Here is a 27,704-nt window from a genome sequence, read left to right on the forward strand (position 1 = left end):
CCTGAGTTCAACAGATAAATAGTTGCTGGTGGAGGAGCTGTATTCTGTGATGGGAGGTGTTTGTAGAGCCCACTGGCAGCAGCAGTGATGAGGTTTGATGTGACAATTCCAGCAGTCTGTCTCATTCTGCTTTGGGAGCTTTTCTTCCTCCGCTGGCGTTGGCAGCTGGGCAGTGCAGGTTCTGGGACACCTGGGACCTCTCTCATTGCTCAGCTCTTTCTTCTCAGTTTCCCTCCTCTGCAGGGTTTCAAGGGGAGCACAGTGACAGCAGCCTGCTGGTCAGATGTGGTGTTCTTCTCACTGTGCCACACAGATTTCCTCTAACATTACAGATCCCAAAGGAAGATTAGGCCCCTGACATTTGTGTATCATCTCGATTTAATTCTCAAGCCTGGAATTGGTTGTGTGAAATTTCATAGGTTTTATTCCTGTATTTGCTACTGAAGAATCTCCCTCTTCACTCTTCTGTTTTAGACGCTGACTGATGGTCTAACTCTGATTTCTTACAATGTATTGTTTTTTAAATTCAGCATCCGACCTTCCCTCCGTACGCCATGAGGCGGTACAGGCGTGGCTGGAGACTGTCCCTGGAGGTAGTTTGGTGATGTTCTATGTCTTCCAATGCACAGTAACCCTGCCCGTCTCTTCTCCATGCCTTCAGCAGCTGAGCTGGTACTTTAACCCTGGGATTTACGGCCCTGTCGCTACTGCATGAGTGGGGAAAGGGAGTGTGCATGTCAGCCTTGCTCAGACAGCCCTTCTCGCATGAACTCCACGTCGTTGTAACCCCTGTGTAGCCGGCCAAAGACAGCTCACCCTGGGTAGAAGAATGGAGGAGGAATCTAGCTGGGTGCTTGGATTTGATTTGCAAACTGAAGACAGGAACAGTTTTTCTTCCCAGTCCCCTAGGGTAAAAGAATATGGGGTTTTGTTGCAGTTGAAAGGTTAAGTGACAGAGAGTGCTTCGAGCAATTGCACTTCTCTGTAGCAACTGCAAGCTGTAGCTATGTGGTGAAGAAAACAAGAAAGAAGAGTAAGTCGAAGCTAAGATCTTTAGGAATAGTGGTGGTTGTTCTTCTTTTGGCTTGGGGTTCACATTATTCAGGAAAGCCTCAGGAATGTTGAAGGATGGTAGAGCTCAGCTGATTTTTTTTGCGTGGTCCTAAGCTCTGTTACAAGCTGATGAGCAGGAAGGTTCTGGGCTGACAGCAAGGGAGTCCATTGTGTAAAGCTGTGAAGGTGTCAAACCAGTGGAGCACTCTGTGCTAGGTAGTTGATCTACAGCTGAGTTGATCTACAGCTTTGGCACATCAGAATAGCCAGCTTGCCTCTAAAACTTTGCTTCTGCTGCTGCTTTGGCAAGTCAGCAGTGTGGAAGATGTCTGCACACCATGCAGGCTGCTCACAGCTAATATGAACCAAGTGCTGATCCCAGTTTCTGGCTGCTGTAGTGTGTAACTTCTGAGTTATTGTGTGACAGCTTTTGGCCTCCTGCTCCTTATCCTAACTGCATAGATGTATATGTATCATATAACCAGCCACCTGCAAGCTTTCTGTGTCCCTCAGAGTGGGATCCACCCTTGCTCCAAGTTGTTACTGATGGATGCATCTGTAATCTCCCATGGAGTTTTGTGTACCAACCTATTTAAAACTTGATTTTCTCCTCTCTCTCCAACACAATCTGTGTGTGTCACCTCTGTTCATGGTTTCTGGATCTGAAGACCCACACATACATAGTGGGTTCAGATATTCTTAACATCAGTCATGTTTTTTCCAAGTTCTGATTAAAATGACTCACATTTGCTGTTACCATAAAGCCATTCCATGACATTATCATTTCCAAAATGACATAAGCTATTGCATACCTAAGCAACAATCAGACTGGGACATGGTTTGATTTTGTTCAGTAGATTTATAAATACCCCTGAGGGCAGTCCAGCCTTTGCTACATGATTCAGTTTTCCTGTGCTTGACATCACTGAGGATCTGGATTTGATAATTCTGATGTTATCCCACATGAGTGGAACTGCCTTTCACAGGAGCTGACAGAAAATGAACTAGCCCACACATTTGTCTGTCTGAATATTACAGAGCATGGAAAAAAATAAATTCTCAGGTTGAAGGAAGAAGACAAACCACCTGCTGAAGGCTGTGTTTTGAAATAAGCAAAAACCTGTATTAGAGAAAGAGGAGAGGCTGCAAGACCTCAATTTTAGGGAGGGTTAGTTTGTTTTCAGGATTGTCTTAATTAGCAATGCAATGGTATAAATAGTTCCAAGAGCCACATTTGCAGCAGGGTGTACAACAGAGTTAAATGTCTGCATGTTGTTGAACATGAAGTGATAACTAGCTGCACACTTTTAAAATTGTAGCTCACCAGTGCTATTGTGAGGAAGAAAAAAAACCTGGAAGTGCTCACTTATTTTAATGTTTAAATTAAGTTTAATGAAAATGTTTAACCAAAAAAAATAAAATCAGCTATTGCACAGGGTTTTTTAAAAGTATCATTTAATAATGAAATTTATACCCCACACTTTGGTCTTGTCTCTCCTTCTGTAAGTAAGTCTTGTCATAAGCAGTAGTGTCAGATGTCATGGTTTTCAGAGTTACAAATTCAAGAATCTCTTTATTTTGACCCAGCAAATCAAACTGTGGTCTGTAAATTTAAAAAAAGTTTTGAATATGTAATTTTAATTACTTAAAAGTGCTTCAATTAATAATCTGTAACAGAAAAAAGTTTTTTTTATATGTCATTTTAATTACTTTAAAGTATCTCAATTTGTGCCCTAGTCGCTTGTAGAGCATATGCATTTTCTTAGACTTTATTACCAAAGACTGCAGTATCTGCACAGAGTTAAACAGTTTCCAAGTGTAATAATGGTCAATCCCATACCTAGACTTTGTCTTTGACTTACACCCTCAAAGCCTTTCAATTTCAAGTCCTGGTAAATGGTGAGATTTCAGTTTTGACCAAATACACACGTGCTGTCAAGTGGTGGTAACTGTTCTGGTAAATCTTCCTGGAAGAGCAGTAACCTTTATTGTGGTTTGATGTCCTCCCAGTCCCCTTCTTGTTTGATTTTTCACAAGGCCTGTCCTGGCAGCTTTCACTGCAAATGCCTGGGAGATTCCCCAAGGACAGGCATTCCTTGATTCCCTGGAGTCTGGAAGTGTCACTTCACCATAGATGTCTCTCCAGGTGACACATTTCAGGATTTCTTCTTGTGACAGTAATTAATAAACATCTCCAGTATAAGCTGTTGGTACAGTTCAATATAGGACTTTTTCACTGTGCAGTGTTTGTTTTCTTTTCTTTTTCTCCTCGATATTTGACTATATTCTAGCTCCATGTGAGGATGATGATGTGGAGGATGAGCTGGGCACAGAGCCTGCAGACACAGAAGGGCAGGCAGGTGAAGAGGGAGACACTGGTGCAGAGCTGGACGATGGTAGGGTACCATGAGCAGCCTTTAAACCTCTGTGTGAACACAATTGTATTGGCAATGAACACTTTGCATGAGGGAACTTAACCCTGGTCTTGTTTTTAGAGGTGTGGGAGTTTGTTTCAAATATTCAAGAGGCAGCCAGGAGTGAGGGACAGAAAGAAAAAGAAGAACCTCAATGTCCTGGATTGTGTAATGAATTTCTCATGTCCTTTCACCATGTGTCTTGTGTCTGTATTCAGTACTGGTCCTGATAAATAACAGAAGTAGAATTAAATTTGTGAAAGGTCCATACTACTGGGTCAGAATCCTTCCCTTGCTATTGTAAAATTAACTGCATACAGCAGGAAACACTGAAAATGTTCCAGAGAAATAAGGCAGGACTTCAGTTACTGATTTAACTCTCTGTACTAACAGTGCAATCATTTACTGCTTACATTTACCACTTAAATGACTAATTATCACACCAAAAAAGGAGTGAAAATTTACATGTTCAGGCTATGAAAGTGGTTAGCACCATGTGAATAGAAAAAGTAGTATATCCTGATGGAATTGTATCCAAATTCTCTTGGTTTTTTCCCTCCCCACCCATGATCAGACGACATTGCATCTGATGCAGAAGCAGAGTTTCGCTTACGTCAGGGTGGTGCAGAAAGGACAGGCCTGAAAGTCTCTGAGGAAGAGGAAGAAGATGAAGAAGAAGAAGCAGAAAGTGCTTCTCGCAGTGTGACAGAAGGTAATCACTTTCCCTTCAGTGCTTGAATGGTGTTAATTGCATTTGAGATAGTCTATATATTTATGGGATTTAAGAGAGAAGAGTCTCTTGGATTTGAACCATCTCGCTACACTCAGTGGCAAGATCTGTGCTTGTGTTAACGTTTTGAAAAGAATGTTCTGAAGCCATTAATTACAGCTTTGTTAAGTATAAGAACCCTTCAAACTGTTTTTTCTTGTAAAAGTTGTTACATTAAAAAGCTTGTACTATTTTGGACATTTAAAAATGTTTGTCTATGTTCCAGTTGTCCAATCTAGAATTTGTAAAATACGAAGAAATTTGTCACTAGTTGCTGTGTGTGACATGAAAAAAAGTAGAATATTAATGGTCTTACATGTTTTTGGAACATTTTTGCTTTCCCTAGATCCATGCAAGCCATCCAGCCCTATCCAGCCCTCTAGTGACAGTGTTCTTCCTCTGTCTCCAGCTGCTAGTCCCAAAGCGATACAAGCAGAGGTAAGAAAGGGAATCTTTGACATTTTCTGCTTAACACTTGTAGTTCAATAAAAGAGTTTGTTGGCCTATCTTCAGAGCGTAGTGGCTCTATCACAGGCATACAAGTTCCCATCACAAAGCCCCAAAAATAATTACATTGGATGTGACTATTAGTATTAAATTAAAATTTTTCATTTTCTTGTAGGATGTAGAAGAGCCCCTGGCTGAAGTCTGCCGTGCAATAAAATCCCCAGAGCCACGCTTTTTTCCTGAGCCTTTCATTGTTGAGGAAAGACCAAAGGATGAAATTCCCAAAGACAGGAAAGCTAAGAGCCCTTTGGTGCCACCATCTCCAGTGTTATCCCAGCCAGTTGCATCACCAGAAGCCATTGCACCTCCATCCCTAGCAGAGTCTCAGCCAGAAACACCAGCACTGACTTCCTCCCCAACATCTGCTCAAATGCCTATCTGTTCCCAGCCTTTGCCTTCTGCTGAAACGTCCATTCCATCCCCGGTGGAGCCTCCAGTATGTTTCCAACCTGTCCCAGCCTTAACGTCTACTCCTTTAGCCAAACTGGCCCTTAGGGGCCAGGATGGTGAGGTGGAAAAACTGGGGAGCCCTACTACTGCAGAAGAAGCCCTGAAACGGAGCAGCCTTGTGGAAGAGTTCTGGATGAAGAGTGCTGAAATCCGGAGGAGCTTGGGGCTCACCCCTGTGGACAGAAACAAACGCTCAGAGAGTAACTTCTCTGTGGCTGCTCTGGAGACAACTCCTCAGAAGACTTTCAATAGCAGGAATATTTCAGGGGATGAAAGGATCCATCCTGTGAAACCCCAGCCTGCCCCAAGGAGACAGGGACTGTCCAAGTTAGAAAATGAGCAGATTTCTCTGCTCACTCCGAAGTCTCCGTCAGAAAAAGAGCTAAAGATTTCCAGTGAAGTACGGGGAGATGTATCCAGCAGTTCTGGGCTTGGCCTTCAGGAGAGCTCATCCAACATGAGAACTATGGCTAGCCAGAGCTTCAACACTTCCGACTCCACCATGCTGACTCCCCCATCAAGTCCTCCCCCACCGCCTCCTCAGAACGAGGAACCAGCCACGCTGAGGAGGAAGAGGTACCAAGCCCTGTGGCAGAATGAAATTGAATCCAGGTCCCCTCTAACACCAGCATCAACACCTCCTGCTCCCCGACACCAGGAGCCTCCCCCTCCTGCCAGGGAGTCACCCCCAGCCAGGAGAGACGACGTGAGGAAGTCGTTTGCAGAGAGTGTGGATGAGATTCCCTTTGCTGATGATGTGGAAGACACGTATGATGACAGGACAGAGGACTCAAGCCTTCATGAGAAGTTCTTTACGCCTCCTACCAGTAGGCCAAGGCCGGAGAAACCACATCTTTTGCCCTTGGTCAAAGAAAATGGTGGCCCACCCTCCATGGAAGGAGGGGTTCACCAAAAGAAGAGAGTGTTCCCTGACATTTCTGTGGAGGCCAAGGAGCTTGCTGAAGAAAGAATGAGAGCCAGGGAGAAGTCTGTCAAGAGCCAGGCGCTGCGTGATGCCATGGCTAAACAGTTGTGTAAGATGAAAGATATGGAGATGGCTGCTGCTGCTGCTGTGCCCATGAGGGCACAAAAGGCATCTTCTATGCCCTTGAAGACCAAAGAGTTGTTTTATGACTCTCCAAAGCATTTGGCCTTGAAATTAGCAGAGGGGTCTGCACGAAAACATAATTCTGCTACTGAGAAGTTCTCCACTCCTCCTGCTGATATGGCTGGACCTGAAGGGTCTGTCAGCTCTTCAGAAGGCTCCAGTGGGAAGAGTAAGAAAAGGAGTTCCCTCTTCTCCCCTCGTAAGAACAAAAAGGAGAAGAAATCCAAAAATGATAGCAGACTTTCTGACAAATCTAGTGGTGGGACAGAGGAAGCAACAAAGCCTAGGTCATTATGGAAGTCTGTTTTCTCTGGCTATAAGAAAGACAAGAAGAAAAAGGCTGATGAGAAATCCTGCCCAAGTACTCCCTCGAGTAATGCAACTGTGGATTCTGGCAAGCACAAAGCCACTCCCCTGATAACAGCTGCAGGTACAACAGATATGCCTCTGCACTGTGCACTTTTCCTACTTTTCCTAGGTATCCTTGAAAGTAGTTTTGGTTTGCTTTGTCATTCAGCTGCTGTGCTGAATGCTGCTGCTCCTGCTCAGTGTCAAATGGGCAGATCAGGGTAAGTGCTTGGGACTACAGTTGTGTGTGTACATATTGACAGAATCTACTGGAAAAAAAAAAGAAGCCTTAACTAAAAATTTAACTCTCAATATGTACAAGGCACATCTGTTTCTGCCTTAGATTTGGAAAATACCTTTTGTTGAAATTTGTGACGTTCTATCCCTGTTTTAAATCTGATCTTCGTCTTTAGTCATCGGTCCTTTTATTTTTGGTGCTCAATCAAACAACCTTCAGCTGAGCTCTGAAGAGTTTACAAGAAAGGATTGTTATAACTTCTCTAATTTCTCCTTTTTATTCCCAACTTGGCAGATTTACAGCTCCGTCAACACCTGAGTTTCTCAGAGGACTCTGACCTCTCCAGTGATGATATTCTGGAGCGCTCCTCCCAGAAATCCAAACGAGAGGTACGTAGGTGGGAAATGCATTTTAGATGGATCTAGCACCGTTCAGATCACAGACTCAGAGAATCACTTCAGAAACTTGGATGATCAATGTTGCTTTTATTCCTTTCTCCCATGGAACAGGTTTTCCTGTAGGTTGGCTGACTGTCCTATCTGAAATAGGATGGTTTCAGTTGTTTTCATGGTTACAAGCTTCTCTCCACCATTATCATAAGAACAATCCATTGTCTCACCATCTATTACTTTATTGGGCACTGAAAGGAGACTGACTGGCCTGTAGTCTGCTGGGTATTCCTTTTCACCCTTTTTAAAAATAGGATTTTGTTTCCCCTTTTCCAGTCAGTGGGGATTCCACCAGACTGACACAGCTCCTAAAATATGATGGATAGTGGTTCAGGCCCTTTCTCTGGCAATTCCCTCAGAACCTGTGGGCCCATGGACCTTACATGTTCTCAGACATGACTTTCTCCTACTCAGGCAATTCTTCATTCTCCCAACCCCTTCTGTGACTGGGATGGTGTGCCTGGAGCACTTGCTGGTGAAAAGGCAAAAAAGTTAGAGTCCTTCAGCCTTTTCTATATCACAGATAAGCAAATTTCTAGTTTCCTTTTGGAGAAGGCCTGTGTTTTCCCTAGTCTTCCTCTATCACTGACATACCTATAGAAGCTTTTTTTGTTGCCATTGATGTCCCTGGGCAGATTTAATTCCATCAGGGCCTTAGCTCTCCTAATTTGATCCCTGGCTGCTTGGAGAATTTCTCCATATTCCTCCCAGGCTACCTGTCCTTGCTCTACCCTCTGCAGACTTGCTTTTTCTGTTTGAGTTTATCCAGGAGCCCCTTGTTCATTCACACAGACCTCCCAGCATTTTTGCCTGGCTTCCTCTTTGTTGGGATGCATTGCTGCTGAGGTTGGAGGGGGCAATCCTTGAATATTAACCAGATTTCTTGGGCTCCTCCTCTCTCCAGGGCTTTATCCCATGGCACTCTGCTAAGCAGATCCATGAAGAAGCCAAAGTCTGCTCTCCTGCAGTCCAGGGTAGGGAGCTTGCTGTGCACCCTCCTTGCTGGCCTAAGGATCTAGTATAGGGATTTAGTTTCATTGCACACATTTTTATGTGGAAAATACATGGTGAAAGCAAAGTTTCCTAAGCTGATCCTTGGTGGAAATGGCAAAGGTGTGGAAGTACTGCAAATTGAAGTGTCATATAAAATGCTCACTAAGTATATATAGTAGAATGAACTGGAATAGCTAATGAATTTAAGGCTGGTGGAAGAAATTGATGAACTAAATAGGAATTTTCTGTATTTACTTATCTCTCTTTTAATCTCTTTCCCTAGTTGGTCTAGCACTCATCTGAGAGGAAGATTATTTTGTTTTTATTTTATTCCCTTTTTTCTCTCCCCCTTCCATTCCCCCTTGCATGCCCTCAAGGCGTTTCATGAGCAATTCTGCATTTTGCAAGAGATGCAGAAGAATGAGGTACCTGGGGGCAGCAGAGGACAGATAGCAATGCCTGGGGTTCAGATAAGAGTTATAGAACAACTGCTCTGCCTTGGGAGCTCCTGCAGGAGGAGGCAAGGATGCAATAAATTCCATCCTTGTTTCCAGGCTTTGCTGTGCCTTGATGGTCACTTTTTTCTGTGCTGAGCCACTTAGATTTAAAATGGCTTTTGCAGAAAGAAAGATCTCATCTCTAAGCAGTGGAGGGGATGAAAGGTGACAGTGGCAGATGCCAGATATTTTAATACTGAAAATACCTCACAAGCTCTGCCAAGGATATGGTGGTAGTGCTTCATTTTCTCTCATTTGCTGTTGCTGAAGTTACATTAAGAATTTATTTACTCAGCATCAGCCTGTTTTCTTAAGAATAGCTTTGAGAACGTATTTATTTAGAGGATATGGATCTGAAAACTCGACTTACCTCGTTTTATGGCATCCTATCCAAGGATGTAGAATATACATGCAAACACTGGAATGCCTTACTGTCAAAAGAAATGTAACCAAACTTCGAGTCTGACCAAGCTGGGTTTGTACTGATTTGGGGTGGGAATTGCATTTTTTAAGTTATAAACTGCCTGCTACTGATTATGGGTAAGAGCTGACTTACTATGTGCTGCTTAACTTTTATGTGAACCCCTTCTCCAGACTGAAATCCTGTTTGTGCTGCCTTTTTTGGTGATTGTAGCAAGCTTGCTTCCCAGACAGCCTGCTCTGTTTAGCCTGTTCTTTGTGACCAGCAGTGAATTCATTCAGTGTTGTTCAATGTGGTGTCTTTTAAGAGAAGCATCTTGTAAAGAACTCCTGATGTAAATGCCCTGTGGGTGTTGTGTTTGTGGGTGTTTGTCACTGTGTGTGTTTGTCACTGTTGCTGTACAGTTGTGGTGTTGTGCTCAGATGTGTTTCACCACCACAGGTAGCTTTCCTTTTCCTGGAGCCTGCAGACATGCTGGTGTTGTTCTCTGGCTTCTCATTTGTGACTGGTTTTAGTAAATTGAATGTGAAAGTGCAAAATGCTGTCTGTTTGCCCAGAGTGGCACAATGCCTTCTGGACTTGAAGGGAAATTTAACTCTCTTATTAGCAAATAAAGCTAAGTGCTTTACTTGCCTTATATTTGGGTACAGGGTAGTGTAGAATGTCCTTGGCTAGGTTAAGTAGTGATTTCCCCCTCCTTTTCCTGTTCCTTTCCCCCTCCAATTTTAGCTCCTCAAGATCTTTGGAGGCTCTCCTTGTAGACAAGGAGCTTCCATTACTGCAGGACACATAACCCACTCTGAGCCCATCTGGTGTTTCTTAGTTCCGGAAGCAGTGAGTAAGATTTTTGATGTTGGTTAAATGTAAATTAGAATTTCTATGAAACAGAGATAATTTAAAACTGTGGAATAAACACAACTCCTGGGAGAGACTGTAAATCAGAATGTGAATGGAGAGTTGTGGGACAGAGTAATACGTGGTTGGCTGAGCCAGTTCAGACCAAATATGCTCCAGAAATTAGCCATTGCTCCAAGTCATAAGCCAGAATTTTGTACTCATACAGGTAAAGTCCAAATAAAAGGTTATTTCCAACTTGACTGTATCTTCAAAGAGACTGCCAAAGCTAATTGCCTTCAGGAAAGTGCTAGAAACTTGGTTTTTGTAGCCAGAAGTTCCATTGTGCTTCATCAGTCTGGGTCACGTTCAGCATTTGCACAATTTTGTTTCATGTAAAAACCACTTTGTTTTATTACTGTGCATCTGTTTTCAATGTTGAACTGATTTTGCTTCATTTTGTACGTTTTTTTATTTCTTTTCCCTTTACCATTCCCCCTTTAAAGTCGATCTATGTACCACACGCCTTGGCATTCAAGAGATCATACTCGTCAAAGGTAGTGTCTCCATTCCCACTAGTTGGCCATCGTTGCATTGCATGTCCCCCTGGATATTAACCCATTGAATCCATAGCTCCCCACCACATGTGCACTAACATCAGCACTGACTGTGCATGCCTGAGATGTTAGACATGGGCAGCAAATTCTTTGTAGAGGATGTCTCCCAAAAATGCACTGAGCTCCGAAATGTCTGGTTGGAATGAATGCATGCGTTTATCAGTGCACCACTGTACAGTGATGTGGATGATCTGTGAGCTGCAGAACAAATTGGTTTTCAAGGCACTTGAATATGTTTGCATATTCTTCTCTTTTAATACTTAGAATGTGAGTTCAAATGAATCATCACACTTTAATCAGCATCTTTCAAAATTGCAGAGTTTGCTCAAATCTTAGTGAAATTCCGTATCAAGCTAAAATCAAGACAGAAGTTGCTGCTTTGTGAAATTCTTATTGTCTTTACAGTCACAACAGTGTTACATGGGATAGAAAAATCACATGCTCTGTCACTTTACCTTCTGAGTACCATTGTGGATTTTGTGTTTTTAATTAAAAACAAAAAGAGTAAAGTGTTAGCTCCTTAAAGCTTTAACAATGGTGCTTACCAAGGACCTACCTGAGGGGTTTTTAATGAAGCTGTGATCCCACCTTAAACTCTGTTCATTGAGAACCATCAACAGAGGTGGACTGACCAATGTGGCACTACAAGAACTAGATAAAGCAAATTTCAGGGTGGTCTGAGAGAACATTCTGTTGTTGAAGTTGACTGTCCAGGGAGATCTCTTTCCAGAAGTGGAAGACACGTTTACAGCTGTCTCTTCAAGCTTGCATACATGTACATGAGAAAAGAGGATTTTTCTTCACTGTAGTTTCCTTAGTGCAGTTGTGAAGTTTTTTTGACACTCTTAAAACTCTGAGTGAAAGCCCTTCTAGGCTGCAATATATCCAACTAGTCTTAGCTGATAAGATCTAAACCCAATTCCAGTAATGTTAGCAAGACATATGCCTAAACTAGTTTCACTGAGAGAAAAGAAGAGGAAATACCTTTCTGTTTCTATAAACATAGCTTTTTCCCTTTTAGATGGCTTGTGGTGGTGTAATATTCTACACTAGTCTATAACAATTTCTTAGTTTACACTGTTGTAAGTGTTCTTATAGACAAGCTTTTAGCCTCCTTTAAAATGGAATCAAGGGGGCCCCGATCAGCATGAGCCTTCTATATGGTGCTCATTGATTTATCTAAATCTATTTGGCTAAATTTATTGAGAAATGAAAATTATTGAGAATAAAAATCAATTTGATCTTTGAGAAGAGGCTGCAGATAGCAGTGGAAGGCAGGGGTGGGATCTTATATAAAATCACAGCTTTGCAGCTGGCTTAAGTGCTTCTTCACTCCTGATTGGATCCTGAAATTGTTGCTCACTGCACTGTGGACACTTTTTGCCTACAGAAGCTTGAGTTTTGACACAGCCATGGCAAAGACAGAACACCTTCCTTCTGAGATTTTTGGAAGAGAGAATGGTCATCCCTGCCCCTGTATCTCTGAGAATGTAAATACGACCTGCTGCTGTTTTTCCTTCCTGCAGAGGGCTTACACAGAAGAGGAGCTGAACGCCAAGCTGACGCGGCGAGTGCAGAAAGCTGCCCGCAGACAAGCCAAGCAAGAGGAGCTCAAGAGGTTACACAGAGCTCAGGTAGTGTCTCACAGGCCTCTTGAATGGCACACAGGGAACTGTGTGTGAAAGCACCCTGGTCCTGACATTCCTCTGAGTGTGTCAGAACAGAATCCTCTCTTTCTCCATGGGTGCACCTGCTCCTGCTCCCTCTTTCAAATTTCATGTCAGACCACAGAGAAGAATGGTTGAAACCTATTTTTCTCACTGTAAAACTGTCATTATAATGCACATAATACCTTTCTAGCTGGAGATGGATGAACCATCATGCACTGAATGGAACAGTGATATTCAGATAATGCCTGATGGAGCTGCACCTACCATTGCTTTGCTAGGTTATGCTGGTGGGTGAAGTGTTATCAAATTAACCTTGAATTACCAGGGAACCTGCTGAAAAACTGTTGGCATCATCTATAGGTGATGGGATTTGTTAAAAATTCAAGGTAGGGGCTCAGCTGACTGAATAGCATCACCTTTCCGTTCACTGAGTTGTAGCAAATGGGCAAATATCAAAGTGTTTGCAAATTTAATTTAAGATACAGCAGGGTTGGGAGGATGTCATCACTGGAGGGTCTGTGATGCTGTTGAAGCAGGGTATTGTTGAATACAAACACTTGTTTTTGAAATGGCAAATTTGACTGAAGTCCCTTGGTGCTGGAAGTGTGCTGCAGACAGAGCAAGAGAATTGCTTTGGTGAGGTTCTGCTCCGTTCCTCTCTGAACAGATTATCCAGCGGCAGTTGGAACAAGTGGAAGAGAAGCAGAGGCAACTCGAGGAGAGAGGAGTTGCTGTGGAGAAGGCCCTTCGAGGAGAAGCAGGTATCCAGCCCAACTTGGTTTGGTTTTCCATGTTTTCTTATCAAGTGCTTGTGCAGTAATCCATAGCTGTTTGGATTTTAGAGGCAATTGGATCATTTATAGCCTAGAGACTGAGCCCACTGTGAATCCGTTCTCCCTTTTCTACTTCTTTTTTGAGGCTTTGTTTTTCCTGTGTTTCTTCTAATTTTGGGACTTCCCTGTTGGCAGAGACTCAGTTCACTTACCTTTGCCTGAGGTGTAGGAGGTAATTCTGCAGCTGCTAATAATAACTGACTGTTTCTGCATACTACTGGATCCTACAGCTAGAAAACTGCAAGGGTTTCCTAGCTGCCATTCACACAAAGTTGTCACAGTAAGACAACCCCGTTTGTACATTAAGGAAATGATTGTGAAACTGTGTGTGCTTTCTCTATTGTGTTGGATGATCAAGGCAGTGTCCTTACAAGGGACCATCACAGAACATCTTCCTCACTGCACAGCCCAGCACGCTGGCTACTCCTGACAAAGTTGTGCAGAGCAGAAATGCACATGTGTACTGAAAGGTATCCATGTCCAGCTGATAAAGAAATGTTGTGTGTACTTGAAATTAAATTCAATGAGTATCATTTGATCTGGCAAGCATATGAGTGGAGGAGAACCTGGTTCAGATAATGCTGGTAGTAGTAAAATGATTTGGAAAAAAAAATCCTCAATTGCAAGGAGTCAAATATCCAACAGGCAAATGCAGTGTGTGTATACCTAACAAGCTCAGGATTCTATCATACCTGATTATAAGGGTCAGAGTTCAGAAATGGCAATAGTGGAAGAGGTGTTTAGAAAATATTTGCTTGTTGCTTGGATTGAAGAGCTATGCCTATGCCTGTGAAGATGGAGCTTGACTAAACAGTGAAGGTGCACCAGAGAAAAAATCTGTGACTTCCTGCCAGTTACTACTTAGCCAGAATTAGGCATGTCTGGTGCTCCATAAGGGTGTGCCAAAGAAGCAGGGCTGAAAGGTCACCAAAGCAAATAGGAACTATGAGTGTGAAGAACATTCTTGAGGACTTCAATGGGTTTATGATCAGACTGTCTTTTTCATTTGTGGCATCAAACAAATAGCCTTGTGCTAAGCCTTGTCTTTGCAGTTCTGCCACCTTCCTGATGCTGTGTGTTCCTGTGTAGCCCCACTCTGTTCTCTGGCCTGCCAGTTACTGCACTTACTAAAACCACCTCCATTGTTTCTAATGGTTCTTTCCATTTTTCTTCTTTTCATCTGCAAGTCCATCTTGATTACTGAGCTGCTAATGACTTCATGTAAGGCATGCCAGCACAAGTGGGAAATCTTAGCAGCTGCGAGAATATTATTCATGATTGAGTTTTCTCACTGAAGAATGATAGAATGCCTAAAACATGTTCAGTGACCAAGAGTAAGAGTTACTATTTTATATGGGAGACTGCAGAATTAAACCTTTGGATAAATAGCTTCTCACTCCCAGTTCTCCCAAATGGAAGCAGTCTTAAGTGAGTTTGTGTATTTGTGAATTTCCTACCAGAATTCGTAGGTCCTGCTTTGCAAGTGGAATCTCTCTTCTTCAGGAAGTCTCTAGGGTATGCTTTGCTCTTGCAAAATGTTTCTATCAACAGGTCATACCTTATGTTTGCAGAAAATTAACTTTGACGTAAAAGATTCACCATCCTCAATTCTTCCCCTTATTTCAGGGGATTGGCCAGAAACACATTCTGTTGGGGTGGGTAAAAAAAAAACCATGTTCTAATCTATGTTGACTGAAACACAAGATTATAAATCAGTTCCATGCTTCACCTCTCTAGGTACTCTTGCATGGCCATAGAACCATTTAGGTTGGGAAAGACCTCTAAGATCATGAGTCCAACCATGAGCCCAGCACTGCCAAGCCCACCACTAAACCATGTTCCTAAAATGCCACATCCACACATCTTTTACATACCTCCAGAGTGAGGAATCCACCACTGCCCTGGGCAGCCTGTTCCAGGGCTTGACAAACCTTTCCTAATATCCAATCTAAGCTTCAGGCCATTTCCTCTTGTTCTATTGCTTGTTACTTAGAAGAGACTCACCCCCACCTGGCTACAGCCTCCTTCCAGGAAGTTGTAGACAGCAATAAGGTTTCCCCTCAGCTTCCTTTTTTCCAGATATTTTATACATGTTTGCTATAAAGTAACTGAATTCCTTCTTTCTGAGACCCGTGGCATCACATTCCATAAATACAATTAATTTCTGCCTGCAGTATCCAATAATTATTCAAGAAGGAAGTATTATTTTTTCTGTCACCTGCACTGTGACCTAACAGTGACCACTCCATTCAGCCAGGACTGCTGTGTAGAGGAGTGGAGTCATGCTCTTGTCTCTGATCAGTCCTTCCCCTAATGAAACCAGGAAAACAAAAGTTCAGAAAGGGAAAGGTAGTGTGTAAAGTGGTGTTGCCATCCAAAAAAGGAATCTCCTTATAAGGTTGTACAAGGAGAAAAAATGGGGGAGGGTGGGAGGTGTCTGCTGTGCACTTACCTTGTCACAGAAATAGAGAAGGATTGCAGTACAGGATCAAAACAATGGCTCTTCCATAGAGAGCAGCCAGTATTAAGTATTCTGGGACAATGTATTAGACTGTAATGAGTGGGCTTTTCAGGTTCCCTCCCTGCAGGGAAAGAAAAAATAATTTACTGATTGGCATTTAAATACGGTGTTTTAGGTAATGTTAAGGGTAGTTTCCTGCTACTTGAAAATCCAGACAGAAGAAACAGAATTCTGTAACTTGCAATGATTCTTTTCTTTTTCTATTATAGAAAAAAATAGACAAGAATGTCTGAACTACTTGTCTATGTAATTTATCATCTTTTAGCATGTTACTTCTTAGTCATCTTTCCTGCCTGTAAAGAATTGCAAATTTTTCTTTTGTAGAGGTCTTCCACTAACTTTAATTCCTCAGATCTCTCACCTCTGGACCACTTTCCATTTTTACAAAAAAGTATTTTTCAGTTGGAGTGATAAGAACAAAAACCAGTTCTTTAGATAAAAATTTCTTTACTTAGAATAATTTTGTTTCTGTTTCCTATACATTTTGCATCATCCTTAATATGTTATTGTCAAGTGACTTATGCTGAGAAGACTGTCAAATTCTTCACAGTGATGCCCTGCTGTCTTCCTGAGAGGTTACAGCTGTAGATCCTAGCAATAAATACAGGCAGCTCAATATTCTTTCCAGGAATATCACACATTATCTGCCACTTGTATCTGGAATATTTATAGGGTGATACTTGCTCTTTGAGTAATGAAACACAGCAACATTTTGGAGCTCGCCATGAACTTTAATTCTGACAAAATAATTGTACCTTCTTGGCTACCTCCTTGTCTTTTTTTAAATTAGCTCAGCCTCAGGCATGGCGCAGTTGGTATTTTATTCTTTCAAAAGCCGAATGCTCAATCTAACATTTAGTTTCTGATTCAGAAATGATCTCACAACCTGTGATTACTTAATTGCCTTCGTATATTCTGTGATTATCTTTGAAAATATCAGCCTTTCATAGTTACATTCATAGCAACAAGGAATGATTTGGAGGATAAGCTCTATTTCAAGTGGCAGTGTAAGCTCTGTTTCAGGGGCAGGTTTGTCATCTATATTTATTTATTTATATTTAGACCAGGTGCTCTAAACTGCTGTCATCCCTTGTTTTCCTTCCCTCCCTCACCCTTCCTATTGCATCATGGTATTTCACTACAGTAGTAAAGTAGGATCTCAATGAAGAATTTTCTCAGTTTTCTTTAGTGTCCCAAAAGACACCTTGATTGAGTTAATTAATGTAATACAATATTGTTAATGCAACAGTAGTTTGTATTAGAGTGCATTCGCCTGTTTGGACATGCTAATGACTGATTTCCTGTGTAGATTTTTCTTTTTTTTTTTCAATTATTAGCTTAAAAATATGTCAAATAAGAAATTTCCAGAACCTTTCTTTTATTCCCTTTATCATAAACCTTGATACTGATTTTTAAGAGCTTGGAAAACATCTACTGTCAAATCAATACTGAAAAGTTTAAGAGTCACCTCTTTCTATCAAGTGAATCACATGCAGTGAGAAATATTGCTCTCGGTACTTCCATCTGTCTCCTCCCAATGAAATGTTCCACAGCGCTAGACTCGGGGTGCACCTGTCTCTAGCAGCTGTGGAAATGCACATCTCTGTCCTGGAAGCTGCTGTGCAGTTGTTCCCTGGCACAGAGACTGCATTAGCAGGACACACAATCCCATCTTCCTTCCGAGCGTTTGCCATTCGTGTTGGCACTCAGTGCCTTCCACCTGTGTGCCATACACCATCCTCCACTCACTCACTCACCTCCAGGAAATCAACCCTTACACCTTTCCTGCAGCTGTCCTAAGAAATTACACTGTTTCCTTCTGACATATTGCCCAGCTCCACAGCAACAGGATTAATTCTGCTTTTCTCAGCAAGAACGGGAAGAGCCATCAGTGACAGGTACTGCTGCAAGCACAAATAGGTGAAGTGTCTCTGTGTAAACTTCTTGATTTTTTCCCCTTGGAAGTCCTTGCCTGCCTGCTGGAAATTTTCTCTTCATCTCCCCATATATATGTTTGTGATATATTTGTGTGTGTGTGTGTACATATATGTATATATACAGAGAGAGATGTATGGTGTTTGTATATATATATATGTGTGTGCCCATGTGTATAGCTGCCTGTCTCTTGTTTGCCCTTTTTTTGTTTCTATGTCTTTCTCATATATTGCTTTGATTGTATGGGGCTAGGGTGGGTATCTGACTCAATAACTCTGTCTTCACCAATTCCTTGTTGTAGACTATTGGGGAGAGTCTTATTACAGTGACCTCATCGACTTGCATCTGGGTGGTATGTATGGCTGAACCTCCTGCTGACACTAACCCTGCTGACACTCCTCCCCACCCTCCCTTCACCTACTTCTCCCATCCTTGGCTCACAAACGAGAAGAAACAGCCCTTGCACATGACTGATGATAGCAGAACCCCTTTTCCAGCTCAGGAAGAAGAAATCCTGGCATGTTCCACAAACCATGTGAAAGGCTCCCTCTTCTATTTTTCACAGTGCTGATTTTCTCAAAATGTGATTACAGTTTTCACTCCCACTGCTTTCCATGCTAGCAGTGGCAGGTCATTCAGGATTTTTGCTTCTCCTCTGTAAAGTCCAACTCTATCACTGAAATATTCTTTAGGAGGAAAGTATTTTAATGGGGACAGCAAGAGCAAACAGCACTGTCAAGGATTAGTCATGCTATTGGCTCCGTCTTGCCCTTCCAAGGCTCATTTTTTTTCTTCCAAAAAAAGCCAGAGTGTGTTGTTGATCTAACAAAACCAAAATGCTCCCTCAAGGGACTTTGGAAACACTTGCAGATGACAGATATGCCTTCTTTCTTGTTTTGTCCTGCTGTAGGGTTAGAAAAGAATTTTCTGCTAAGAGTTCCAGTCATTTTTGCTGGAATCTACTGTTAGTTTCCAGTCAGTCCAGTTTGCATCATTACACAGCTGTTAAACTTCTTGCTATGCTATTTTAATATCCCATTTAGTGTTAAACACAGGTTACAATGTTTAGCTCTTATTTTCATTTAAGAATCTGGTCATCACTCTATACCATGGTTTCTTTAATAATTATTACTTCCTGTATCCCTTGGTAGGTGGTTAACTTTTGGGTTGCAAATGACATTTGTTTAGCATTTGCCCATCTTGAAAATTAAACTTTCCTTTGCTAGTTTAATCACCCAAAATCTATTCTTATGAACACATCTGTCTGTCAGCAGATCCAAGAGAGAGCAAACTCTGCTCAGTTTCCTGGTTATCTGAGGTCTCATTTATTGTATCTTTTAGAATATAAAGTTGCTTGATCTAAGGTGTGTTTTTTTTGAAGGCGTGCATTACAGAGCAGCTCTGCAGAGGGAAAGACCCACACGCTCTAGGCTTCATCCAAGACACATCACTGGAAGTCTTCCCTGATTTCATTGTGTTCTGCATTAGATCCTTCAAACATAATCTTGCCAGGTTTTTAACTGCCATTTTTTCCCCTGCTCCAGGGAGGCTGTCCCCACATAGTATCTACCTGTGCCTGTCTGTTGGGAAGGACTCCAAATTGTCCTGACACAACAGAGTTTTAGTGAAAAACATCCACCCAAGTGCAAGTTACAAAATGAAGGACTTTTCTCCTTAGTAGATCTAATTTGTTGCCCATATTCCCTGTGTTAATTTTGATGTGATAATTCTCTGTTAGCCCTGTGTTTCATTCATTGTTCAGTCCCTCTGGCATTCTTTCCTGGGGTATTTCCTGCAGAGAGACTTTGAAACCCTGGATTTATCCACCAGGGCTGGCCCATGTGAATAGAGTAGGAGCTGTAAAAGGGTTGATGCTGAATTACACTTAACAGACCCTTATCCCTATTTAATGCTATCTCCACTACACCTCTCCCTCCTCCTGCCTCTGCTCCTAATGCCCCTTTAGAGACAGCGATCCCATCAAAATCACTAATAGTGGCTTTAAGAAAAGCAAAATAATCTTTACTTAAAGGGACACTGTCACTTAAAAAATTGTTGTGTTGCAGAAAATCTTAATTGGAAATGGAATTTACTGTTTATCACTTTGGAGTGTTTGTTTTTTCTGTTTCTCTGAGCTCAGTCACCTCTGAGTGGTCATTTTTGAACAGGCTGCTTTTATTTATATGGTGACTCAGTCACTTGGGCTTCCAACAGTCAGAGACAATATTCATGTTTTTTTTAAAACAGTTCATACATCTTAAAACTCTATCAAATTTCTGCTCATCTCAAAAATACTGCTTTCAAAACAAATTTTTTTAAAAAACTATATTGGGCAGTATCCCTTTAAATGCAGTGAGCTGGTATAGCCTTTAGTATGTGGCTTTATAGTATTATTTTATTGCCTCTGTAATACGCTTTATATTTGCTTTTGGGGCTGCCAGAACACTTTGGCCAGAAGGGAGACATTGCTCTGGTGCTACTTGTCACTGCTCAGTGGCAGATACGGAGCTCAGTTTCAAGATTAACATGTCTGTGCAGGATGCTGCATCTGGGTGGAGTGCCATTAAAATCCCTGCTGAGCCCTGCAAGCAGCTTGGATGCTGCACAGTTAATTATTCTATTGGCAACCCATGTCTCTGAGGCATGGGCATGACTCTAGTCATGCTGTCATAGAATATTAACAAAAACTGCAAACCACTTTGGAAAATTATCTGTAAACTGGTAATATTTAGTTGTTAATATTGCGCAACAACTTGTGCAAGGGGAGTGGTAACTTCTGACATCCTGGTCAGCTTCCAGTTTGTAGGATTACAGATTGCTATCTCAACTACCTCCATTGCTCTGCTCAGATGTCATAATCTTCTCTTCCTGTTCTGAAATGTTTTGTGCCGTTGCTGTAACGCAGATGTTTCATTTCACGCTACAGATGGTCACATTGCAATTCTGAGTAATTATTCCTGTGTGTATATTGTATGCGTGGTGTTGTTAAAAGAACATTACAAGGGTTGCAAAGTCAACTGAAATGAAGACTTTATATTATACTGATATAACAGCAGATTTATAACCTTCAGATCCACCACAGAGCTGTCTCATGTCCTTAAGGAATAATTGGTAGCAACACTAGATTGTCATCTTCTGTGTAGATCTTTACTGAGAGAAAATGGGACACAATCAGTGGATTTTTTAGATGTTTATTGGCAGCTGTGGAATAATGAGACTTGAAAATATGGATTCTGAGCCAGACAGTGGAAGGATGCAGTGGTCTGGTGGATATATGCTCTTTGTCCTTTTATTCCCTCTTTTCAGACAGTCCCTGTCCTAATCCTGTCTTTTTTCATCCAGAGCTCCTTACCCCACTTCCATTTGCATTCTCAGTCCCAGTTTTTCTTTCTCAGGCATTTAATTTTAATCCTGCCTTCTTGACAAAGAAATCCTAGCATTCTACCCTTCAGATCTCCTATTCCTCTCCACTAGCTACTCCTGCTCTGGTGTTCCCACTGACACAATGTCCACAGTCTAAATCCCAGCCTTTGGACTTCTTCCAAAATTTTTAGGCTCTGCTCCCTCTTCTACCCAGCATTGTTTGTTTGGAAAATTTTAGGTCCTGCCTTCTTCTCTGCCTTGTCCTTTCACTCCTTACCGTTTTTTCCCCTCTCCTTTATCTATTCTCCATTAGTCCCTTGCCTCCTTAGTCCCAGCCTCAGTTCCTCCTAACCCCCTTGGCTCCTTGTCCCAGTTTGCTCCTTGTCTGCCTCTGGAAAGTACCTCCATTGTTCCCTCTGTTCAAGTGAGCAGCTTCCTTTTCCCTGCACCCAGTGGGGAATCGAGTAAACAGCCACACACTCCCATCTTGCTTTGTTCTTGGCTGTGTCATGCCAAGAGAGGCAAGAAAGATGTAGGGAAGAGAGCTGGCACGTTTGATAGTGTTGATTCCAGACATGTGTTCTCCCTTCCTGACAAGAGCCTTATGAGCATCAGGTAAACAGGGCAGGGAGGTGCAACTGTTTTGTTCAAAAATCTTTGTACTCTGTTTAGAGCACTCTACAACAACTTCACTTTTATTAACTTATTCAAAATATTTGAGCTTACTATGCCCTTTAAAGCCTTGCAGGTCTGACTCTGCAAGGCTGAAGTCTGATATATTCCAGTGGGAACAGTCCTATTCCCTGTGATTGGCAAACACAGCTCTCCTGGTAGGGGAGTGGAGTTGTAAGATAAACATTGTTTTCGCAGTCTGCAGCTGTTTTTGACACTGAAGTGAATTGGTAACATGTTTTCTTTGCTGTAAATTTTGAGCAGGAAAAAGCACTTGATAAGCTGAACTTGTTAAGTAGCAGTACTTGATAGGCAATTGCCATTTACCTGCTTCTTTCTGCATACAAAAACAACAGTCTTGGCAGACAGGGTCAGTGCAGGACTGTATTCATTCTGAATGCATTTTGAAGTGCTTCAAGGTCTAGTAGAAGCAGAAGACTTCTGTGGAGTCATTTGTGTGTGTGTTCTGCTCCAACTATTGCTTTCCCCTTTTTTTCCCTTCCCTGCCTTCCCTCCACCTTCTGCTAGATAAATAAAACTGGTTCTGTTTGCATGACAATCCAGTGGTCTGTGAGTTTTCCTCAGGTTTCTCCTAGTGATTGTGCTTTAGAGGAGATTGGGTTTGACCCAGATTGACTGTTAAGTCAGACACACTGAGTGATGTGATTGTGGGATATTTGTCAGAATCCTTGCTCTCAACCTGCACTTATGTGGATGCTGTTCTCCAAGGGTGGCTTTCTGTATCCTTGTTCTTTAACAGTGCTGGTGTTGAACAACTTCACCAATCAGTAAAGTTGGGATGCTTTATTTTTCAGTACTTGGGTTTCTGACCATAACCTGATTTTTTTTAAGGGTGGAAAAGAGGACATTTACTGTGATCAGTGCAGTTTAACTTACTGATCTCTTTTGGACTGATCCACGTTTTAAGCACTGATTTAAAATTAGAGCTCTTAGTATTCCTGATAAATGAGGGAGGGAGCTTGTTAGTAGAATAAATTTCCAAAGTGTCATGCTTTTAGCTTGTGTGGGCAAGTGCCACATAATGATTCAGGAGAACTGAGACAGGCCTCACAGCTGCATTTCCTGGCCAGTGTTGATGTTTTCTAAACCACCCTGATTCAGCAACAAAATAGAAATCAAAGTCTTAGGATGCCAAGTCTTCGGAAGGATGTGATTCCACTTGATTTGTGGTATATCTGTTGAAGGAAATGTAACTTGCAATGAGTCACCACTTCTCAGAAATCACCACAGCTCTCATATCACAAAACTGGGGCAAATAGTGAAGGGGATCAGTGTGATCTGTAGCTTGGGGATCATGGGCTCTGCCACCCCAGACTTGCTGCTGTGCTTTCTTCATCCTGATCAATCATTTTGACCACTGTGCTTCTGGTTGTGAAGCAGTGTTATGGAGCTAGAGAGGAAAAGGACAAAACCAGACTAAAGTATTACTCTTTAATCAATAGGTGAATGAAAAGCAGAAGAGAATGCAACAGTCCAGTGTTTCTTAATTTGCACAACAAATGGGTTTTTCTTATCTGGCCCTGGCTCCATATCCAGAAAAATTGTCTTGCTGTGATGGTCCTGTTTTTAATTTAATGAGATGTGAGGTGGTCTCATTTCTCTTCTCTAAACACTGCAATAATAATAATATTTACTGTGGAATTAGTAATGACTTTGGGAGAAATAAGCCATGAAATAAGCTTTAAAGAACCACAGGAAGTAAATTTTCAGGTTGCACTTTGTTCCTGCTGTTAAGGAGCTCCAATACATAAGGAAGACTTCCTAAAGCCTTGCTAATCACCCTACTTTGGACAGAGGTTGTTTCCAACTTAATTGTAATGATCATAACTGGTATTCACTGATGCAACTATAATTTACATGTGGAGTAGCTGGAAAGGATCTTAATTGCAAAGGTTATGTTTATTATCTTACTGGAAAAAACTTGTTGACTTTTCTAGTAGCAGGACTAGTGTAGATACCATGGACTTTGTGATTTGATTCAAGGACAAATCTTCCTTAGACAAGAGTGGGAGGATAACTAACAGCAAAATAGGAAAATGGGGAGGGAGTTCCCTATCAGTCAGGTGCTGTGTAATCCCTGGGGCTTTTTACTGGAGACCAAAGATGGGATCCTCTCTTAGTACCAGACCACTTCCTCACTGATGACATTTTTGCACACTGGATGTTTATTTTCAGATTAAATATGGAAAATGGAGAGTTCCTCACCAGGTTTCTATGTCCACAGCTTGAAGTTTATCAAATCCCCTACCCCCAGTCCTGAATGAAGTCTCAAACCCTGAAAGAAGTGGATTTTTCAATCAGTGAAATGTTCATCTCCTGACTCCCCTCAAAACAGTGGTTAGACCAAGTTAGAGTATTAAAGCTTATATAGAAGGAATATTGTTAAATAAGATAGGATGTGAAATAAAAATATTTAGTAAGTATTCTGCAGTAAATGCTCTGCTTTGTGTGGAAGCATATTGTTCACCGTACCTTAGTGGTTTGGGGCTTTTCTTGTTTGTTTTTGCTTTTGCAACCTGATCGGTGAAATGGCAGTGGTAGGAAAAAAGCCTTCATATTTTTATATTTTAAATGAAGAAGTTGGAAAATTCAGGACAACTACAATTGGTGGTGTGGTACTGCCTGAACTATTGTTGGTATGATGCTGTATTTTAACTGTCCTATGGCCAACTGTGGCACCTCTCCTAATGTTGCCCCTTCCTGCTTCCAGTGCAGAGGTTTCTTCTTCTGAGAGAGCCATGCTGCTCAGTCACGGCCTTTGGAGCTGGTGTGCTCTCCCTCTTGCTCCAGTGTGTCCTCCATGTGCTGGTCTGGTTCTGTGATGGTCCCTTCTAAAGCCCTCCCACTTCACCGGTACTCAAATTTTGTAGAGCTTTCTCTGAACCACAAGTATCAAACTCTGCTGACTTCTCCAAAATGAGCGTTGTTCTTACCATACTGTTTTGTGGAGTTTATGCTTTTTCCCAGCACAGAAATGCCTCCTCTTTATAAATGCAGTTGTGCCCTGAGCCCAGGAAGTGTTCCATTCTGGTAGCTCTGGTGTTTCAGGCTCATCACCTCCCTGGTACATGTCCTCCTGTAACTGTTAGTGACATTGGTTACTGCCTGCTGTTTATCTCTGTCATGTTAAGTACAGCTGAAAAGCAAATTCTTGGTGTTAAAACAGTTGAACCTTTTGAGAAATGAGAAATATTTGTCCTTTACTGGCTGATGGAAAAGTTGATGATAATTCAGTAAGTCACCGATACTAACAGGACTTGTAAGCTTTGAAATGCTTTGTGCAATGAGCATGTAAAGGGAGAGCTTTAAATTTACTGGTTTAACTCTGCAAAGCCTTCAGTTGGTCACTGCCCCTGCAGACCCTGATGTGAATCACTTTATCCATGTAAAAGCCTTTCCCCTCTAAGCACAACAATCCAGTTGGGTACATGTGTGCTCACCATACTTGACACAGCAGATCCTGGCAGGCTGGTTCCATGGTATTCGAATTCTCCCTGTGATGTTCCCTGTCTGAAGACATTATATTCCATTCTAAAGGACACTTTTACCATCAGTGGATGCTGCTGGTGATAAGAGCATGGTCCTGATAGAGCTTTAAGGTAGGGTGGCTGCTTACAGCTGGTGTCTTATGCATGCAGGCGAGACTCACTGTAACCCTGCTTGAAATCTGACATTTATCAGCAGAATTAAATATGTGTCTCTACTCATCCTGACATCTGGGTCACAAACCTTTCTGTTAAAGACCTTGCAACTGAAAACTGTACATTAGGAGAAGTGCAGTAACAGTAACCTCCTGCCTGGTGTTTGTACAGCTCAGTAAGAGTTCACCAGTACCTCAGTCTACCTCTTACCTGTTATCTGTGCTTATTAGGGACATTATTCATCTGTAGACTGTATCCCTTGTTTCTGCTTCTCCATTTCTTGTATTTTTTCTTTTCTTCTTGTGTTTCCTTTCTTTCTCACTCTTATGCTTTTTGTCCTTTGCTTGTCTTTTATTTCACCCCTTTCCTCCTCTTCCGTTCCACTTCCAACTTCCTCTTCCTCTCCTGCCTCTTCCTCTTCCTCGTTTGGTCCTATTGAAGTTGAGCCCAATGCCGGGACACCACGTCGTAGACCTCTCTCCTTCTGCCCTTGCTGTGCCCATGAAGGTAACGTAACCTCACACACCCCTGTCCTCCCTGACCACAGCTGGGTTGTCATAGCAGCACTAGTCAGCTAGTGGCCACAAGGCCCCCAGCCCCATCCCCAGCCCTTTTCTTGCTGTGTCCCCAAACCAGCCTTGTCTGTAGCTACCTGGTAACCAGCTTCTCTGAGCCTGTGGCAAGCTGTTAAAGGTACAGTATCCCTTTTGCTAGTCCCAGCTGTGCAAGAGAAGGTGCAGTGACTGGGAGGGACAATGGGCAGCAGCTGTGGGACCACAAGAGTCATACTCAAAAGTTTCTATTTTCATTTGGTGGCTTCAATTTCTCTATTCCTCCTGAAAGTCATTTGGAAGGTGGGGTAAGGGACAACAATCTGTTTCCTTAAATATGGCTTTTTAATTAGCATATAGGGATGAAAGGAATACTGTGTCTTTATAAGGACTGATTTGAAAAACATCCTTGAACTTTAAAGACCAACAGACCTTAAGTCAGACTAGTTTTCCCTCATCTGTCTTGCTGAGTGCATTCTTTAACTATCCCCAATGGAGTTTGCTGTAGAGTTTCCATTGCCAAGGCATGGGGAAGGGGTTGTTTATGTGTGTTCATGGTGTAATTTTGCTAACCACTTATCTGCTTTCCATGGTGCTCCCTCACATCAGTTGTCAGTGCTCCCTTTCCAATCCTCCCATTATTCCTCTACTCATTGGCTGTTTAAAAATACTTACGTATTTCATAGGTCAGTAGCGTTGTGTTTTTGGCTTTTTCTTAGAGGCATTTGTTTTCTAAACATCCTGGCATCGGAAAGGAAGGGGAGACTTCCCAGTGTTTCCATGGCGCCACAGCACTGGACATCTGCATGTACAGTCTCCCTCTCCTGTCGCCACGTGGGCATATTGTGCAGAGATGCTCAGAAAGGAATGCTTGGAACTGAGCAACACACTGGTATAAAGTCCACAGAGCCAGGGGCTCTTAGGGTGGTACAAGTGAGTCTGGTATTCCCCGAGGGGCTGCTGTGACACATTTTCAAAGGCAGGTGAAAGGCAGCCCAAGCTGCAGCTTACTAGGAGTTGTAGGCTCTCCCTTGTGTAGCTCCAGAGCAGCACTTGTCTGACATTCTGAGGATGAGGCAGGGCACGAGTCTGAATTAAATAGGCATTGATGTGGTATTTGTGATGTGTCTGTGTCATAGAGTTTGAATAGTAAGCTTGCTGCTTGATTATTTTAGCATTAGATGGACTGTTTGAGAGCTTTTGTTCTTGATGTAGAGAGTATGGATCCACGCTAACAAACAGAGCCAGGGATGTTAGTTACTTTGGGATGCCCAGGTTATGTGCAGTGCAAGCTGATAGGATGCAGCAACCCAAAAGTGCTGTTGAGCTTGATTTGAGGCCTTGCTCCTGCTTGTACTTCCACACAGGCAGGAACATTGCTACTGGCCTTGATGGGGTCTGATGTAAATCACAGGACTCATATGCAGGTGGTTCAGTGTGGAATAAGTGGCCCAGACCAAGAGCTTGCCAGGAGGAACCTCCTTGGTAAGCTCTTGTGTTTGATAAATATCAACAGAAGGCTTTGGGAACAGCATTCTGCATTTATTCCACATGACTCCTGACAAAATTCATCAGTGGACTATTGAGTAAATTTAGGAGTTTGCTCTAAAATAAAAGGACCAGCTAAGGTTTCTGTACTAGATGGCTAAGGCCCAAGGTTTCTTTATTTTGCTTTCATATTAGCAAATGTGTCTGGGGATTCTTTTTCTTCCTAGCACTGGTATGCAGTACAGAATTAGTTTATGTGTTCACTGTGCAGGGGGGATCTTCAAAATTAATAGATATATGTGGTTAGGAGG

General features: G+C 42.1%; 1 protein-coding gene across 30 annotated transcripts in view; it reads left to right on the forward strand.

Moving 5' to 3' along the window:
• Window positions 1-27,704, forward strand: part of MICAL3 (microtubule associated monooxygenase, calponin and LIM domain containing 3) — a 147,254-nt gene that overhangs the window by 112,936 nt on the left and 6,614 nt on the right. For 18 of the 30 annotated variants that reach the window (XM_085049285.1, XM_085049284.1, XM_085049293.1 and 15 more), the window contains 11 exons: window positions 531-593; window positions 3,345-3,449; window positions 4,042-4,179; window positions 4,583-4,674; window positions 4,859-6,731; window positions 7,182-7,276; window positions 10,588-10,638; window positions 12,225-12,332; window positions 13,036-13,129; window positions 17,959-18,009; window positions 25,796-25,861. In XM_085049285.1, the coding sequence (XP_084905411.1) occupies window positions 531-593; window positions 3,345-3,449; window positions 4,042-4,179; window positions 4,583-4,674; window positions 4,859-6,731; window positions 7,182-7,276; window positions 10,588-10,638; window positions 12,225-12,332; window positions 13,036-13,129; window positions 17,959-18,009; window positions 25,796-25,861 (2,736 nt within the window). The remainder of the gene's footprint in view (window positions 1-530; window positions 594-3,344; window positions 3,450-4,041; window positions 4,180-4,582; window positions 4,675-4,858; window positions 6,732-7,181; window positions 7,277-10,587; window positions 10,639-12,224; window positions 12,333-13,035; window positions 13,130-17,958; window positions 18,010-25,795; window positions 25,862-27,704) is intronic. The other 12 variants (XM_085049290.1, XM_085049299.1, XM_085049297.1 and 9 more) reach the window with 9 other exon arrangements.

Source organism: Lichenostomus cassidix, chromosome 1Ab (assembly GCF_008360975.1).
Source record: "Lichenostomus cassidix isolate B80296 chromosome 1Ab, HeHo_3.0, whole genome shotgun sequence".
Classification (NCBI taxonomy): Eukaryota; Metazoa; Chordata; class Aves; order Passeriformes; family Meliphagidae; genus Lichenostomus; species Lichenostomus cassidix.